Source organism: Gekko japonicus, unplaced genomic scaffold (genome assembly GCF_001447785.1).
Source record: "Gekko japonicus isolate JY-2015 unplaced genomic scaffold, Gekko_japonicus_V1.1 scaffold1398, whole genome shotgun sequence".
Classification (NCBI taxonomy): domain Eukaryota; kingdom Metazoa; phylum Chordata; class Lepidosauria; order Squamata; family Gekkonidae; genus Gekko; species Gekko japonicus.
Window position 1 is genome coordinate 338,572 of NW_015168088.1, and position 15,684 is coordinate 354,255.

The 15,684-nt window shown below is 45.4% G+C and overlaps 1 protein-coding gene across 1 annotated transcript; it reads right to left on the bottom strand.

Annotated features, from left to right (window-relative positions):
* Nucleotides 1-1,806: 1,806 nt before the first annotated feature.
* Nucleotides 1,807-3,602, bottom strand: CHST1 (carbohydrate (keratan sulfate Gal-6) sulfotransferase 1). The gene has a single exon (XM_015414722.1). It carries the CDS (start codon nucleotides 3,560-3,562, stop codon nucleotides 2,303-2,305), a length of 1,260 nt encoding a protein of 419 aa, XP_015270208.1. The 5' UTR covers nucleotides 3,563-3,602; the 3' UTR covers nucleotides 1,807-2,302.
* Between the last annotated feature and the right edge of the window lie 12,082 nt (nucleotides 3,603-15,684).

Consider the following 15,684-nt stretch of genomic DNA (forward strand, 5'->3'; position numbering starts at 1 on the left):
TAAATAAGCAAGTCCTATAGATTTCAGTGGGAATGGACTCAGTGTTTTTAAAGTGAATACCTAAGAAGAGTCACACCCTTCTAAGCCCATTAACTTCAATTGACTTAGAAGGGTATAACTCTGTTCAGGATTGTACTGCTTGATTGGCAGCCTTATCTGCATCTGTTTTAAAATCTCAGTTTTTCAAGGAAAACCAAGGGTCACCCTGTAGTTTTATATTTACCTGCCATGTCTTGTGTCATGGAGTTGTATCTTGATAAGGCCAATGAGAATTCTCCATTGGAAATCCCTCGTCTCACTCACAGAACAATATACAAGGTTTACAGTTGAGAGTGGCTGTTAAACTAACTTAAATCTTTAGTATAAATACATTCACATTATTTCTTTTAAATGAGTTCAGCATTATGTAGTATCATGTCTTCCCACAAATAACCCTGGAGATTGCATTTTTGAAGGTGCTGGGAATTTGTTGTTAGCATTCTGTAGCCCCATTATACAACCACAGTTTCCAGAGTCCCTTTGTTGAGATCTAAGCAGATGGAGGTGGGGGAGCTGGCATGGTATAGCCTGGTCTCATCAAATCCGGAACCTAAGCAGGGTCTGTATTTGGATGGGAGACCACCAGAAGAGACTCTGCAGAGGAAGGCAATTGCAAACCAGTTCTGCTTCTCACTTGCCTCGAAACGCCCTTGCTGGGGTTGCCATATATGATCAGGTGCAACCTGATGGCATTTATGTAAAGAATATGGTTTAAATATGTGTTGTGAGTATGGCTCTAGATTCCAGCCAATCAGTTGTTGAATACTGAAAGCACTCTGATTGGGAAGAAGTAAGGCATAAGGCAACTACTGAATGCAGAGATTAACTGGACTTTCAAGAGTGATGGACCAAACTGGGCAAACTGCAGTAGTTGTTTAAAATAAAAAGAATATATGAAGCTGCCTTGAGTTGGATCACTGGGCTGTCTATCCCAGTATCTTCTGACTGGCAACAGTTCTGCAGGGTCTCAAGACACGAGTCTTCTCCAGCCCTACAACATGAGAGATCCTTCTAACTAGGAATGCTGGGACAGAACATAGGATTTTATACAGGTGAATGTATGTTCTACCACCGAGCTACAGGACCTCCCCTGGTATGCTTGAATATTCCAGCCAAACAGAAGTCTGCAGCGGTAGTATGAGAGACCATTCTTTTTTTTCTTTTTCTTTTTTCATTTTTAACCTGTTTACTGCTGGTGGGAGTGTCCAACTATTCAGCAATTCTGGAAGGAAATAATCTCTCAAATTAACAGCATTACACAGCAAACACTTCCTGTCACGCCATGAGAGACCATTCTTGAACAAACTGAGGTTAGTGAGCTCTCTTTTTGTTTTGACTTAATTATATTTTATTAATGGCAGGAAATTAGAATCCATGCCCTCTCCCTGGAATGGCCACTGCTTTTCCATGTGGTCACTTGCAGTCAGATAATACACTTGCATTACTCACCATTCTTCCTACTTCTACCCATGAACCTTTAAAGGTGCAACTACTTCCTGTCCTATCCCACCAGGTACCATGTTTGCCACATCAGTTAAAGGTGTTACTGAGTAGCAGTAAATGGTCATTGAGACTGGCCTGGTGAATTTTATCCTCCAGGAACAACTGATTTTATTGAATTATTTATTTGCAGAAAACACAGAGATAAAGCATTAAGGGTCCGTTGTTGCTGTTCAGCAAACCATTTTTTTTTGTCTTTTTGGCACAAAGAAATGTCATAGGTGTTACTAAACAAACCATGGATCAGCGACCAGCCTGATAACATGACTCAAACAGACATATCAAAACAAGATTAAAAACAAGGAGATATTCCACATTCAGCTAACAGTAAAACCTGCTCATAATCAGGGAGAGTTAGGCGGGAAGTGACAACACTATTCATAAATTAGACATATATATATATGTATATATTTATAGTTACCTCTTACATTGTAAAAGTAAACAGTGCAAAAGTATAGTCCCCCAGGTGCCTTTCAGTGTGGAAAACCTGAGGGTTACTTTTTTTTTCCTTTTATACATTGTTGTGTGAGTGTGATTTGTAAACATTGCTACCCATCCACAGTTTGCTTCTTTAATTTGCTTTTACGGTACCCATTACTCATAACATAGTCTGAGAGGAGATGCTTTCTTCATGTTAACTCTTTTTGAGATTCCCATTAAAGAATTAGTGCAAATTTCAAGAGTAAATGGGGAAAGGGAAAGTAAGGCAACAGTTAGGAAATGGCTCGTATCAGATTTAAAATACGAAACCCTAATGTTTGTGTTACCAGAAGGGCAAGAAGTCCCTTTCTTCCACAAGGCTGATGGAAAGGTTCTTTAACTCCTCCTCAGAGGACACCAGTTTATAACCTAGTTGTACCAACACCTGCTGGCAGGCGTTCTGCGTGAATGCCACAATTTCATAGGAAAGGCGGAACCGCCACTTCTCGGCGGTTGCTGCTGAGTTTCGGACAGTCCCATACTTGTGTTTGGCTGCAGATCTGTCCCCTCTTGTGTTATTCTGTATCCATCGTTCCACATTGCTGTCCATGGGGATGCCCAGGAATTCATACATCTCCTCTGTCTTTTTCAAGGGATTCCTGGCTAGGTCTTCGTACCTAACCAGCATGTACTTGCCCTTGAGCCAAGCTGGCCGGTTTAGTCCGGTGGAAACAGAGTTCAAGAAGTCCTCACAGACAGTAGTGAGCTGTGTCACATCCAGGTTATAGGGTTTCCTACCTGTGCCATCCCAGATACGCCAAAGCCTGTAAGTATCTCTAAATGTCTCACTCCTGGAGGCAAGGATGCCCCTGGGGTCCCTCACCAGTTGTATGATTTTCAGATTGAGCCTGGGGTCCTCTACCAAGGCCCGGAGGTCACTGACCTCGGGCACCCGCACAGTTTTGATAGCAACATGCCCATGATCTTTGCATGACTCAGTTGCCAGTGTTAGGTTCAAGGTGCCACATTTTTTCACACAGTCTCCTTCCTCCAGTGGAATATCAATGGTTGTCAGTGTCTCACAAACTGGTGGGGAGCACAGCGCCTTGCTGGCTCCCCGGCGGAACAGCCTGTCTGTTGTATGGTTCACTGGTGGAGGCTTAATGTAATTTTCCAGGAAGTAGAGGTCACAGTCATAGAGGCTCCTCAGCAAATCTCGCCCAGCTCCCAGCATGATCCGCCTGTCTGTGGAGCCCTTGGTCTGTGTCAGCTTTGGGATCAAGGTGTACTGGACATGGTAGAGGGGTTCAAATAAATAGAAGACATCAAAATGTTGGTTAAAGAGCTGCCCAACAAAGGAGGAACCGCTTCTGGTTGTGGCCAAGATGAGGACATGTGTCTTCTTGGAAAGATTATATGCAAAGGTGGGGCTTTCATCACAAAGTCTGTCAGCTGATTCAGTCTCCTGATTCAGGCTGCAGTTCATTGGGTTGGGTACAGGGCAACTGTGGAAGGACTTGGTTGTGAAGGTGCGGATGGCTGTGTACTGGATAGCTATAGAGGCCAAAGCAAGTAGGAGGACAGCCTTCCAGGAACATTGCATGGCTGGTCACCTTCATGGAGATTCTTCACAGGTTGATTTAGTATCTGCAACACAAGAGAATCAGCCTAGTTGAATATGATATTGTCAGAATACCTACTGTACAACATAGAGGTGGCTGGATTAGGGTATGAAAAATACCAAATTCTGCAACCTTGAAGAAGACACTATGCAAGGCAGACAAAGGCAGCATTTTTTAAATTTAATGCATTTAATAATATGCTCCAATTTTAAAAATTGGATTTTGTAGAATTATACTTTTTTTTTGTAAATGCCTGAGATTTGTGGGGGAAAGGAAGAATACATTTCATGGGCAGTGTAGCTCCTCATGTCCAGAGGGTCCCAGGCCCTGTTCACACAGAGGATTTGCCGCGGGAGAGCGACGATTGCATGGCAGATTATCCAGCCGCGATCACACCACAACATCTGGGAAGTGGAGCGCACCTGTGGCAAACCTGTGACATACCGCTGAAAATGCGCGATTAAAAACTACCTGCTCGAAGGTACTAGCAACCGGTTTGCCACGGGCTGCCTCTGGAGTCCCTCGATGTGATCGTGCTGGCTGCAGCTTTTCCCTCCGGCCCCTCGTTGATGCACAGGCGCAGAGGGAAGGAACCATGGCATGCCACCGATGCGTGGGATCGCGTTATGGTGGCTCTAATTGTGGCAGCACAACCCCCCCCCACGTTATCCAGCCCATGGGACTGGGGCCCCAATATGGTATAGTGGTTGGCATGTCAACTGGGCCTAGGAGCCCCAGATTCTAGTCCTCATGCAGCCATAACGCTTAGTGATCTGGAGCATTCAACACCTCATAGGGCTGTTGTGAATATAAAATATACTAGCTCCCCCCCCCCAATCTGTATGCAGCCCAGGTTTTTGCAGGACTAGTTAAAACTTATATATCGACAAAGACACAAATATAAATCTGCATAAGAAAAGGGAAAGGGGGACGCAGCTTAGTTGCAAAAAAATCCTGCCCTGTGATGGCTGAAAAATCCACTCTGGTCTCATCTCCTTCCAAAGGCTTTTAGCAGACGCCACCCATTAATTTCCAAGATGTCTTTTTTCTCTCATGATGGCTATGAGGCACAAAGCAATAGTGGCTTCTTCATTTTAGATAATCTTCAGAAACTTGCTGCTTGTCTTAATTTGGGATGCAATCATTTTCCCCCCTTTAATTTAGGCACCCACCCTCTGTCTAAAATGTAACTGTGTTTTATAGGTAGGGAAAGGAAACAGATGAGGTTTGCCCATAGCTTGGACCTGAAACTAGGTCTCAAGAATCCAATGCCTCTTTATCTATAGGGCCACATGACAGTTCAAGAGTCACCTAGTCTATAGGAGCAGGGGGCTAAAAGGGATTTGTTAAATAGCCTGAAGAGTACTGATAAGAGGCACAATGGGATATGTACGTGCAATGGCACACAAACATAAATATACAACCTCATGCTTTGTATGTGAGACTGGGAATAACTTGAATAATTCCTTTGCTTGTGAACCACACACTCACTCTGTATGGAGCATGCTAATATGACAATCACATTCATAATCTACAAAACATTACATTTCTTAATAATTCAGGTAATCAATAAATCAAGCAAGCAAGGTAGACATATATAGTTGGCTTGCTATCCTAACACTCTGTCTAGTACAGTTATTTAAAAATAATAATAAATCCTTTATCACTATTACAGGCAGCTAAGATGAAAAGAGGAAATAACTCAGTCTTAGTCAGCAGTTCCACCCTCTTAGGATGAGTATCTATGAACTCAGCTAATACACCAACAGATGCTTTATATCCTCAAGTATCTGTACCCAGACAAAAAAACACATTGTAAGAAATAACCCTGATAAAAGGAACATGCATTTTTTCAGTTTCTTAAGGCACAGACTCTACATCCCATAAATGCCCATCACATGGTTGTGAGGGAGGTATAAAGGAATGGTTATCTGTTCTTCCCCCTATACAGAGTTCACTTCCACATTTCATGGTTGCTGCAGAAAATATTGGGTTGGATCCATTGGGAAATTTCCACTGAAAGAAGGGGGACCGTTTTCACTGTTTCCTCCCTCCCACAGCCAGGGCCGGCTCGCCCGCTAAGCGAACTAGGCGTTCGCCTAGAGCGCAAACCGGCCGTTGGGGCGCGGGACGAGAGGCAGGGGCGGCCGCCGGCAGCCTCTCCTCGCCGGCAGGGCCCATCGCCGGCAAGAATTACAGGGGGGGAGGGGACCAAGGGGAGCACTTTCTGGCCTGGCGGGGCCCGTTGCCAGGCAGGCAGGGAGCCAATACCCGGGGCCGCTGCCAGGCCCCCGAGCAGGAATCAGCGCCCCCGAGCCAGAAATCCCGCATGTTAAATGCGGGAATTCCCAGCGGATACCGCCCTGGTCGGCTCCGGGAAGGCGCTGCTCCTCCTCCTTCTCTGCAGGTGTGAGGGGGATGCGAGCCAGGGGGGAGGTGGCGAGGCGAGGCGGGGGGGAGGCGAGGGGCTGCTTGAGCACCTGGCCGGGGAAGGTGCTCTGTGCACGCTCAGAGGCGCGCCTGCCCGAAGCCCCGCCTCGTCCGCCCCCTTCTTGTGGCGGCCTGAAAGCGAAAGTGGAAGCCGGGGGGGAGGCGAGGGGCTGCTTGAGCACCTGGCCGGGGAAGGTGCTCTGTGCACGCTCAGAGGCGCGCCTGCCCGAAGCCCCGCCTCGTCTCCCCCCTTCCTCCGGCGGCCCGAAAGTGGAAGCAGGCGACGCGCTGCAGATCGGCGGGCCTGCTGGGAGGATGGCGGCGGCGATGGGGTCCCCTTTCCTTTTCCTCCTCCTGGGTAAGCCGGACGGTGGGGCCCTCGGGGCTGGGGGGGACTCAGACAGCCCCCCGGTGGGGGGAGGCTGGCCATCGGAAAGCCCCACGGGGCAGGCAGGCTGGGTTAGGCATGGCCTGACGGGTGGCTGCCTGCCTGCCTATGGTGCGCCTGGCGGCTCAAGGCCCAAGCGCAGTGGACGGGGTTCAGGACCCGCTGGGGCGGTGGGGGAGGCCCCCTTCCTTCTACTGCTGCTGCTGCGCCTCTGGTTTCAGTTTCAGCTCGGGCTGCTGCTGGGCCACCCCTGGGGGAGGGTGTGCCCGGACGGGCCCGGTGCGCTCGCCCCCCCTGCCTTGGTGCTCACCCTGCCTTCCTTCCTCCGTCCCCGGCCGTCTACGTGCGGCGCGAAGCAGCGCCCCTTCCTCTTCTCCTCCTGCGGCAGAGGCCCAAGCAAGGCACACCTCCCCGCCTCGCCTCCCCCCCACCACGTGCAGAGGAGGAGGAGATCCAGCTGGGAGCGGTCTCCAGGCCCCTCCGGGAGGTTGGCGTCTGCGTTCGCCTAGAGCGCAGGACAACCTCGGGCCGGCCCTGCCCACAGCAGGCTGCTATCTCCCTCCTTAGTTTTTTTTTTTTTTCTGGGAATCCCTTGTCCTCCAGGAGCAGTGTTTATGCAGGTAAGGTTACGGTTGCCAGCTCTGAGTTGGGAAATACCTAGAGGTTTGGGGGGGTGAAGCCTGGGGAGGGTGAAGTGAGGGGGAAAGTAAATACAGCAAGGTATAATGCCATAGACCCCACCCTCCAAAGCAGCCATTTTCTCCAGGGGAACTGATCTTGGTTGTCTGGAGATCAATTGTAATAGCGGGAGATCTCCAGTGCCACCTGAAGGTTGGGAAGGGGAAAACAGAAAAATCCCACCCCGCTGATTTTTTTAAAAAAATCCTTCATTCAGTGGAGATTCTGTGCAGGATCCAACCCATTAGTGTTTTCCACTCTAATATGCAGAGTTATCCTGGAGCAGCTTTGAACCTGGCTTTCCCATGTCCGCACCTAACGCATTGTTTCTTGAATAATTATACTCAGTCAATGGATGTATTTGCTCAAGACTGTTGAAGCTACACACTTAACTTTCACAAACACATTGTAATAGTAATAGTAATATACTTTATTGTCATTGTACATAGTACAACGAAATTAAGATGCAATCATTTCGGTGATCTACAACAATATTCATATACACTCACACAACCATTCACAACTTTGCTCTCCTCTGCATCCTTAGAAAAAGACACTGCTGCTATTTAAATGGTCACATATTCCAAGGTGACATAAAGTCCTTCACTGGGTGAAGACTCTCTTCTTAATATTCTTATTAACCCTCCAGAGAATATCACCAAATCAAGGAAGGCTGAAGCAGTTTTCAGGCTTGCCACCTTATGATAAGTTAAGTAGTATACAAGCCCAGACTCTCTACTGATTGATATCAGATATCTCTCCCAAGGCTGGCTTAAGCTAGTGAGCCACCACAAACACACTTCCCCCATGTTGCTCCAGCATGCGTAAGCAAGTGCATGTAACTTTCACTAATGTGTTCAGGATACCCTCAGGAATTTATATCAAAGAAAACCAGAGGCAATTACAGAAGCATATGGAACCATATAAAATAAATGTATGCATAAAGTTAAGAATTAGAGTACAATCATGTAACTTTTGAGTTTCTTTTTACAGTCTACAATCTGTGCTACTTGCTGAGTTAGCCTCCTTAAATGAGGTGAAATTTTTGAGCCTTCAGCCTTGGAGGCCCAACACAAAACCCTGTTGCAGAATAAAACACACCTAAGAATACAATCACAATATAACCCCTACAAAATTAAACTCTGAAAATCCCTCTTTAACCCACACTTATCTGTATCAAGTAATACAGAGCATATTCTATATTCTAAGAGTCCTCCAGCAGCTGCCTCAGAAAGTTCTGATGTTTCTCCTCAAAAGTTGGACTCTCTGGGGCAAATGAAGCTCCATTCCACTCCCCCTCATCCCACCTTGAAGCCTTAAAGGGGGAAACACACTGAAGATTGTTGATACCAGAGTTAAACACACATGTCCCCACATGCACACAACAGTTTTTGCCCAACACAATGCATCTTTGCCTTCTGTTTCTGCCTTCAGGTTACCACTGATACAGATGTGATACTACGAGATCAGTGAATAGATTTTTCCAACAGCAGCTGCATGAACAATCTTAGCCAGATATATGTTTTCACCACTTAGCCTACTTCACATAAGATCCACTATGGTGGACAAGAACAAATCACAAGTTGTCTAGTCAAGTCCATGTGAAGAGGCAGCCCTTCCAACCTCAGGGGGCTGAACTGTGCCTCTGCCTTGGGGCATGTCCACCAGGCCTGTCCTAGTCTGGTAGTCTTATCATGCCCCAGGCTCCAGCTCCTCCGTTAGGTTCCTCTTTCTTCTTTCTTTGCACCTCCTCAGCTTTGCTCAGCCAACATACATTCCTGCCCTCTCTTGTCTCTTCTGACATTGCCCTTTTAATCCCTGGGGCTCCACCCATGATGGTCAAGCCCCGCACCACCCCTCCCTTCTCAGACCTTTGTTGCTCTCTGAATGTCTTCCTTGCCTTGCCCCACTCCAGCTGAGTTTGCACAGGCTGCTACTGTCTTCTCATGAGGTGCCCCGCCCTATCCTGGAGCATCTGCTCCCTTTTGCCCAGTAAGTGGAGCCTCCTCAGGCCTCCACTGCCGCCTTTGTGCCACACGGGGCTTCCATGAGCTAGCTAACACTCTAATTTGCATGTCCTATTTGCATGTCCTCTCACACTTCCCAGCATGGCACACAGCTGCCAGCAGAGAGGGGGAAGATGCCTGCAACAATCCAGATCCTAGTTTTCTATTCAGTGGCCCAGGAACTGGGAAGAACAGAACAGTTTTGCTCCCTAACAAGCAGGGTTGCATCACACACAAAATGCACAAGGAGTACCCATAACATGTTTTCAAATGTATGTATTCTGCAGCAGCCCGCTGGCCAGGCAGCTGGGACTAGCTTCCACACCACAAAAAGAATACAAACAGTGGGAAACAGATTTGGTGCTGTTAACATATGGAACTGCCTTAAGAGGAAATACAGAGCAAGTGGTGTGTCTATGTCCCACTAACAAAACAGGAAGCTTTAGCTGCTGCAGTGAAAAAGAAATGGCTGTTTCCACAACTGCAGTGAAAGCTTACAGGGTTGGGCTGCTGGGCTTTAGAGGTTGAACACAAAATGCTGACAGCAAGTGCCAGGCAAATCCCAGATTAATCTACCCAAATATTTTTACACTGCCCCTACTGTGAGCATGCCCCTAGAGAAGGGCTTTCCTCGGCCAGCTGTTTTTCACTTTTTCTCTCCTTCACGCAGAAGCCTTTCCCCGCTGCCACCCACAAAAGCTCCTACCGAGTCTATGATCCGCAGTAGCTGCTGTGACGGTAGCCTAAATGAAAACACCCAAATATTTTGTGTTATTGGTGTAATTCATGCACACACAAAATCCCACCTCTTCTTAGCAGGCTCCCCTTCACCCCTTGCTGCCCATTAAGGCCTTTAACACCACCCACTCCTAAGGGGAGAGCAAGAGCAGATGCTGACAGGCGGTACGGAGAGGGGATTTCTAGAGCTGAAAACATCTCGGCACACAGTGCAGCGTGAGGGAGCTGGATTGGCTAGGGGCGTGTTTAGTATGCAGGGCCTGTTCAACAACCTCAAAGCTCCTGTGGCTTTAGCATATTAAAATTCCTGACGGGGCTGGAAAAGCACAAAGTTCCCGGTGATTTTTCCCAAGAGAGGACTGCTGTTGGCAGGCTGTGGAGTGCCTTAAAGAAGGGGGAGGGGAAGAGGCTGTGAGTCTCGACTGTGTGAGTTATATAAGGACAGGGCAGGGCTGCTTTCTTGCAAGCCCAGAGGCTGGTCCGAGCCACCAGTGTTTTCATTTATCAGAACGGTCCCAACTCCAATAGGCTGGTGAGAGCATCAGGTATTTTTCTCTACAGGAATGTATATATTAGGCAGTACAAGACAAGAAACAGATGTTACCCGTAAAACAGGATAGCAAGGTTAACCCAGGCCAACCCAACCCTGGCTGGCTAGTAGTCAGGCAAAATTTGGCGGCCATCAAGTTAAGCTCATTCCTGCAGTTACATCCCAAAGCTACACCTTTAACCAGACACCTTACTCATTCTCCATTTAGGGAATTAAGGACCAAATCTTATTTATGTAGCACTGTCAATATAGAGCAGGGGTGGCCAAATGTAAGAGCCACATAGAATAATTGTCAGGTGTTTGAGAGCCACAAGACATGAACAAATATTACACATGTTTTTATTGGAAAATATGCAAATTTGCTTTTTATTAACATTAAATGAGACTGCCAAAAATAAAAACAAAAGAGGTAAAAACAGATATTGATAATGATATTTATTTATCCAATGATATTTGTAGGCTGGGGGGGTGCTTTGAGAATGCATTTAAAGTTGAAGTTGCTTCCTATCTCTGCTCCCCCCCCCCACCTCAAGCCTATCCAGGTAAGAGAACACTGGCTGGGGAAGGGAAGATAGATGCCTTCCCTTTGCTTCCCCATCCACCCTGCCAGGAGCCGCACAATATGTGTGAAAGAGCCGCATGTGGCTCCCAAGCCGCAATTTGGCCACCCCTGTTATAGAGGAACACTGAATGCTAACAAAAAAAAGACAAGTTACTACCTAATCTTAATATATATATATATATGGGAGGAAACAACAGAGGGAGGGAAGACAAGTGATATTGGCTATTGTACTTGAACAGTCTGAATAAAACTGATAATAAAAAAGCTTTCAAAATCCAAATCATATCTTGTTTTAAAAAATAACATTTTGGTAATATTAAATGTCCTTTAAGATTGCCTAGTTTGAATTGGTACCAATGTGAAAAAACATACAACATATTTATAGGCCCCGGTCACACGGGAGGATTTGCCCCGTGAAACAGACAGGTTGAGGGCGGATTAAACTGGCACAATCAGATGCCAACATCTGGCAAGTGTCGCGCACCTTCCCCCAACTTGTCCCTTTTGGCCAAAAACACGGATCAAAAAGGTACTAGGGAAAATGTAGTACCTACCAGAAGATCCGCAGCAAGGCCAGGCATGGGATCGCGGACATGCCGGCAGCCCGTGTTATTCGAGGGACTGCCGGACTGCGCATGTGCGACTGCCGGACTGCGCATGTGCACGAATACTCCAGCAGCCTCGGCTCACCCGTCTTTGCCTCGCTTCCCCCGGCCATGTGATCGGGGACCATAATCTCTTAAAACTGATTCTATCTTCCATTAAATGTGCCTTTCTATGTAAAACAGCAAACCGGATTTTACAAGTGACTTGTGATGTTAAGCATTATAAATACAACATATATTGTAATCATATCTGTTCAATTTATGAATATCTTGGACTGTCAATCACAAAGCATCAGCAGTTACTTTTCATGTCATACAGAAACCCTGTTCTGCATAGCAACTGCCAGCTATTGCTGTTAGAAATCTCTGGGTACTTCAAATATTTGGAGTAGCAGCTAATAGTATGAATTTTTACTTAGGAAATACATAAAATAGAAAGCTGGAAACTTGATGATAATCTTGTCAACCCACACATCTGGAACACACGTCTTAATTGTTCAGCAACCTCCTAGATCTACACCCTCATAGATCACCTGAGGGGGCAGGGGAAGACAAAGGGAGGGAGGGAGAGAGAGAGCTAACTGTTAGGAGACAGTTTTTAGTACCAAGTAACCATATAAACTTGGAGAAGGTGAGCCCTCCCAGAGAAACAGCAGGCTTATGTTTAGAATAGACAACGGGAGAAATACACTGGGACAACTGCCAGTTAATCACCTTGCTCTCTCTGGGGATCTGATATGAAATAGTGGATGTGTCACTCTGTAGGAGAAGCTCTTTGCCCCCCATCCTCTATATTGGTAAATAAAATAAATACTGCAAAAATACTAGTGCTATCTCATTCAAAGGAAAACGGAAACCAGGTCCCATTGCTTCTTGAACTTCTCGCCACCCAGGGAACTGGGGAGCACAAATGAACACCGCCAGCTAGGTTCATCTTTACAATATTTTTTGGATTTTATCCACCATTGCTACCTTTCTTGGAACCTGACCAAATGTTATAGATAAATATGTTACAAAAAAATCTGGACACACACGACCCAATCAGTTAAACAAGTATAAGGCCAACTGTCGTGATAGTCTGACCCACAAAAAAACAGTCATAAGACTTATAAAGAAGGCTGTTTATGTATTGCAATCTAAAGCACTACAACATGATACACAACTCAATAGAAAATCCTTGAACCAAGGTACATAATCACATAATCAACGTCGTCTCCGGATTACATAACGTTTCAAAAAAATGGATCTTCTTCAGGAGATATTATAGTGGTGCCAAAGCTCTCAGATTTCGTAAGTGTTAGACAAGTCTTAAGAATATTAAATTCAGATAGGACGCTGATCTCAATTAACATTAAAGCTCAAAATATGCTGCTATGTTTCTACTGGATCCGGAGACGACGTTGATTATGTGATTATGTACCTTGGTTCAAGGATTTTCTATTGAGTTGTGTATCGTGTTGTAGTGCTTTAGATTGCAATACATAAACAGCCTTCTTTATAAGTCTTATGACTGTTTGATTGTGGGTCAGACTATCACGACTTTTGGCCTTATACTTGTTTAATAGATAAATATGTGGCAGTGCTCTAGTGGGAAAGGACAACGTCATTTGCCAACAGCTTATTTCTCCCTTTTTGTACTCTGAGGAATAAGAAATTCTGGGAAAGTTCAAAATCTCTTCATAATAATGAATGTGGTTGTTTTTTCCAGACAGACTGGATGGCAGCTGTTGAGTCCTCCTTCCTAACAACAACAGCAGCCCTGAGGCAAGGAGCTAGATCTGGCCAAGTCTGTGGTACAAAAGCATTCCCCCCCCTATCATGGCAAATAGCAACCCTTGGGAGGATTTACATCAGAAAACAATGTAGAGGGGAAAACTTAAACTCATCCTCCCCTAGCATCATGGTTCCAATCAGTTCAGGGACCAATACAATGGCAATGAACAGAAGTTTGGGGAAAATGGGACATCTGATCACAAATCACCACAATCCCATCTCACTGCATGCTGTAATGCTTGACTCCCACATGAACCTATCCAACCACAACAATCACAATCTTTTGCCAATCGGTAAATACTTCTTTGTTTTATTTGGCATTACCTAACTCTTATTAGCCCTCCTCCCTCTTTGTCTGCTTATCTGTGTTTGTACACTCTACTCAAATACTGTTTTGATATTTACTGTGCTGGGGACCCTGAGTTGGTTGGAAAGGCAGCATAGAAATGCTTTAAATAAATAAAAATACGTAAAATCTTTACACACTTCACTCAGCTCCTCCAGGCCTGGTTCATGTATGCAAAAAACCTGAAGTGGTAGAGTACCACTTCAGATGGAGGCTCTCATTTTGGAATGCTCCCGTATGTTAAAAACTCCCTGCAAATAGCAAGCAAAGGGACTGGGTAGGACCTTTCTCCCTGATGTGCTCATTTTCTATTTGTATTTTTATGCAAATGGAGCATTCAGTATTGGAGTCACCCACTGCAGTCTGAAGTGATGCAGTCCATTTTGCTACCTTACTCCCCACACATTTGTGAACCACACCTTAACCTACTTAGATTACCAATTTTCCAACAGTCCTAGTATAGCTTTTCTTAGTTCATACCCACACCACCATTCAAAAGGGGAGGGTACTGAATTTTATTGTGAGGAGATGGAAGTGAGACTCTTGTCATTAGTCTTACTGTTCTAGCCCACATGGGAGGTGGAAAAGAACATAGTTAAGAGCTCACCTGTCCTCAGCACAGTAGCTCCTAGACAGCCCAAGCATTTTGTGCATGTGTATAGTTTGCTGAACTTATTTAGCAGAGAGCTCTTTCCTGCCCTCTGGTGGTTGTCTTCCATATTGGTTATCTTCTAAACCGTTTGGAACTTTCCACCCAATGTTTACATAGGTGTACATTCAGTGTTTGTTTATACAGTGAAAAAGATGAGGGGATCACCATACTGCTGAAGAGTGGACATAGGCCAAAATCTGCTCTCTAGTCTACCTTCTCCCTACAAAGCTTACTACTAGGCCTTTATTTCATGTTTGGTTCCTCTCTTGCAAAATGTGTCTTGACGGATTTCATTCTTGAATCATAACAATGCTATGATTTCAAGCACAGCACAATTGCGCATGTACAATTTGGTTAGAGAATAAGTTAAGCCCTTGGAGTTGGAATGAAGGGGGCAACTCTGTTGCCTATGCTCTGTTCTGTGCTAACCTTGTGAAATTGGACTAGTTTGAATAAATTTTAATGACGGTTCATCTGACTTCTGTTCGAAAGGGGGGCTGTAGCAATGTAGGGACCCTCTCTGCCAGATAAGCACTGTCTGCACTGATAATGAAGCACTGTCAAACTCCCAAGGACTGTGCTACATATTAGGATGCCTGGTGGCAATCACTAGCTTCTATCCTACATCGATGAAAATTATGTTATACTCACACAGGAGGAAATTAATGCATTGCCATGTTTGCAATTATGTTTTAGAGGACTGCACCGCTGTTGCATACAGTTTTTTGCTCACTGAAAATGTATATTCATCACCACCCAGATGGATCATCTATGATGACTAGCAAATCATGAATAATGATATAAGAAAAGAGGGACTTTCAATCTCTTCATAGTTCAACCAGGCTAACTACAATTAGGTACACTCTAGGACAGTCAGCAAAAAAATTCTGTGAAGGCTTATGTCTGACACCAGCCCCTGGATCCTGGTCACAGATCAAAGGACTACAACTTTGCAACCCTTTTGTACAATGATATAAGTACAGCCAGCTAGTAGTAGTCTCATTTTTCCCTTCAGCATCAAAGCTCCCCCATTTAATCCATGAATCAATTACATCTCCCCAAAACAAAAATATATTTTTTAGCTTTTTGGTAGCCAAATTAAAATGATGAATGTTCCAAAATCAGTTTTATATGAGAGGAAATGGTACACACTGGGAGATTCAGAAGTTATCTTATAGTGCTAGGCTAAACTAAGTTCTACCCTTCTGAGGCCACTGACACCAATGGCCCTAGAAAGGTGTAACACTGCTTAGGACTGCAGTGTTAATGTCTGCTACTGTATAGCACAAGAAAACCCCAAAGTGCTCTGTAGTTTAATTGCAGTAGCTGCTGATTTCCATCACTGTGGACACAAGGTCAGCCATGACCTCAAAGG

Bases quoted from the DNA above. Each gene is read 5' to 3' on its own strand.
- CHST1 (XM_015414722.1), bottom strand. From the start codon at position 3,562: ATGCAATGTTCCTGGAAGGCTGTCCTCCTACTTGCTTTGGCCTCTATA.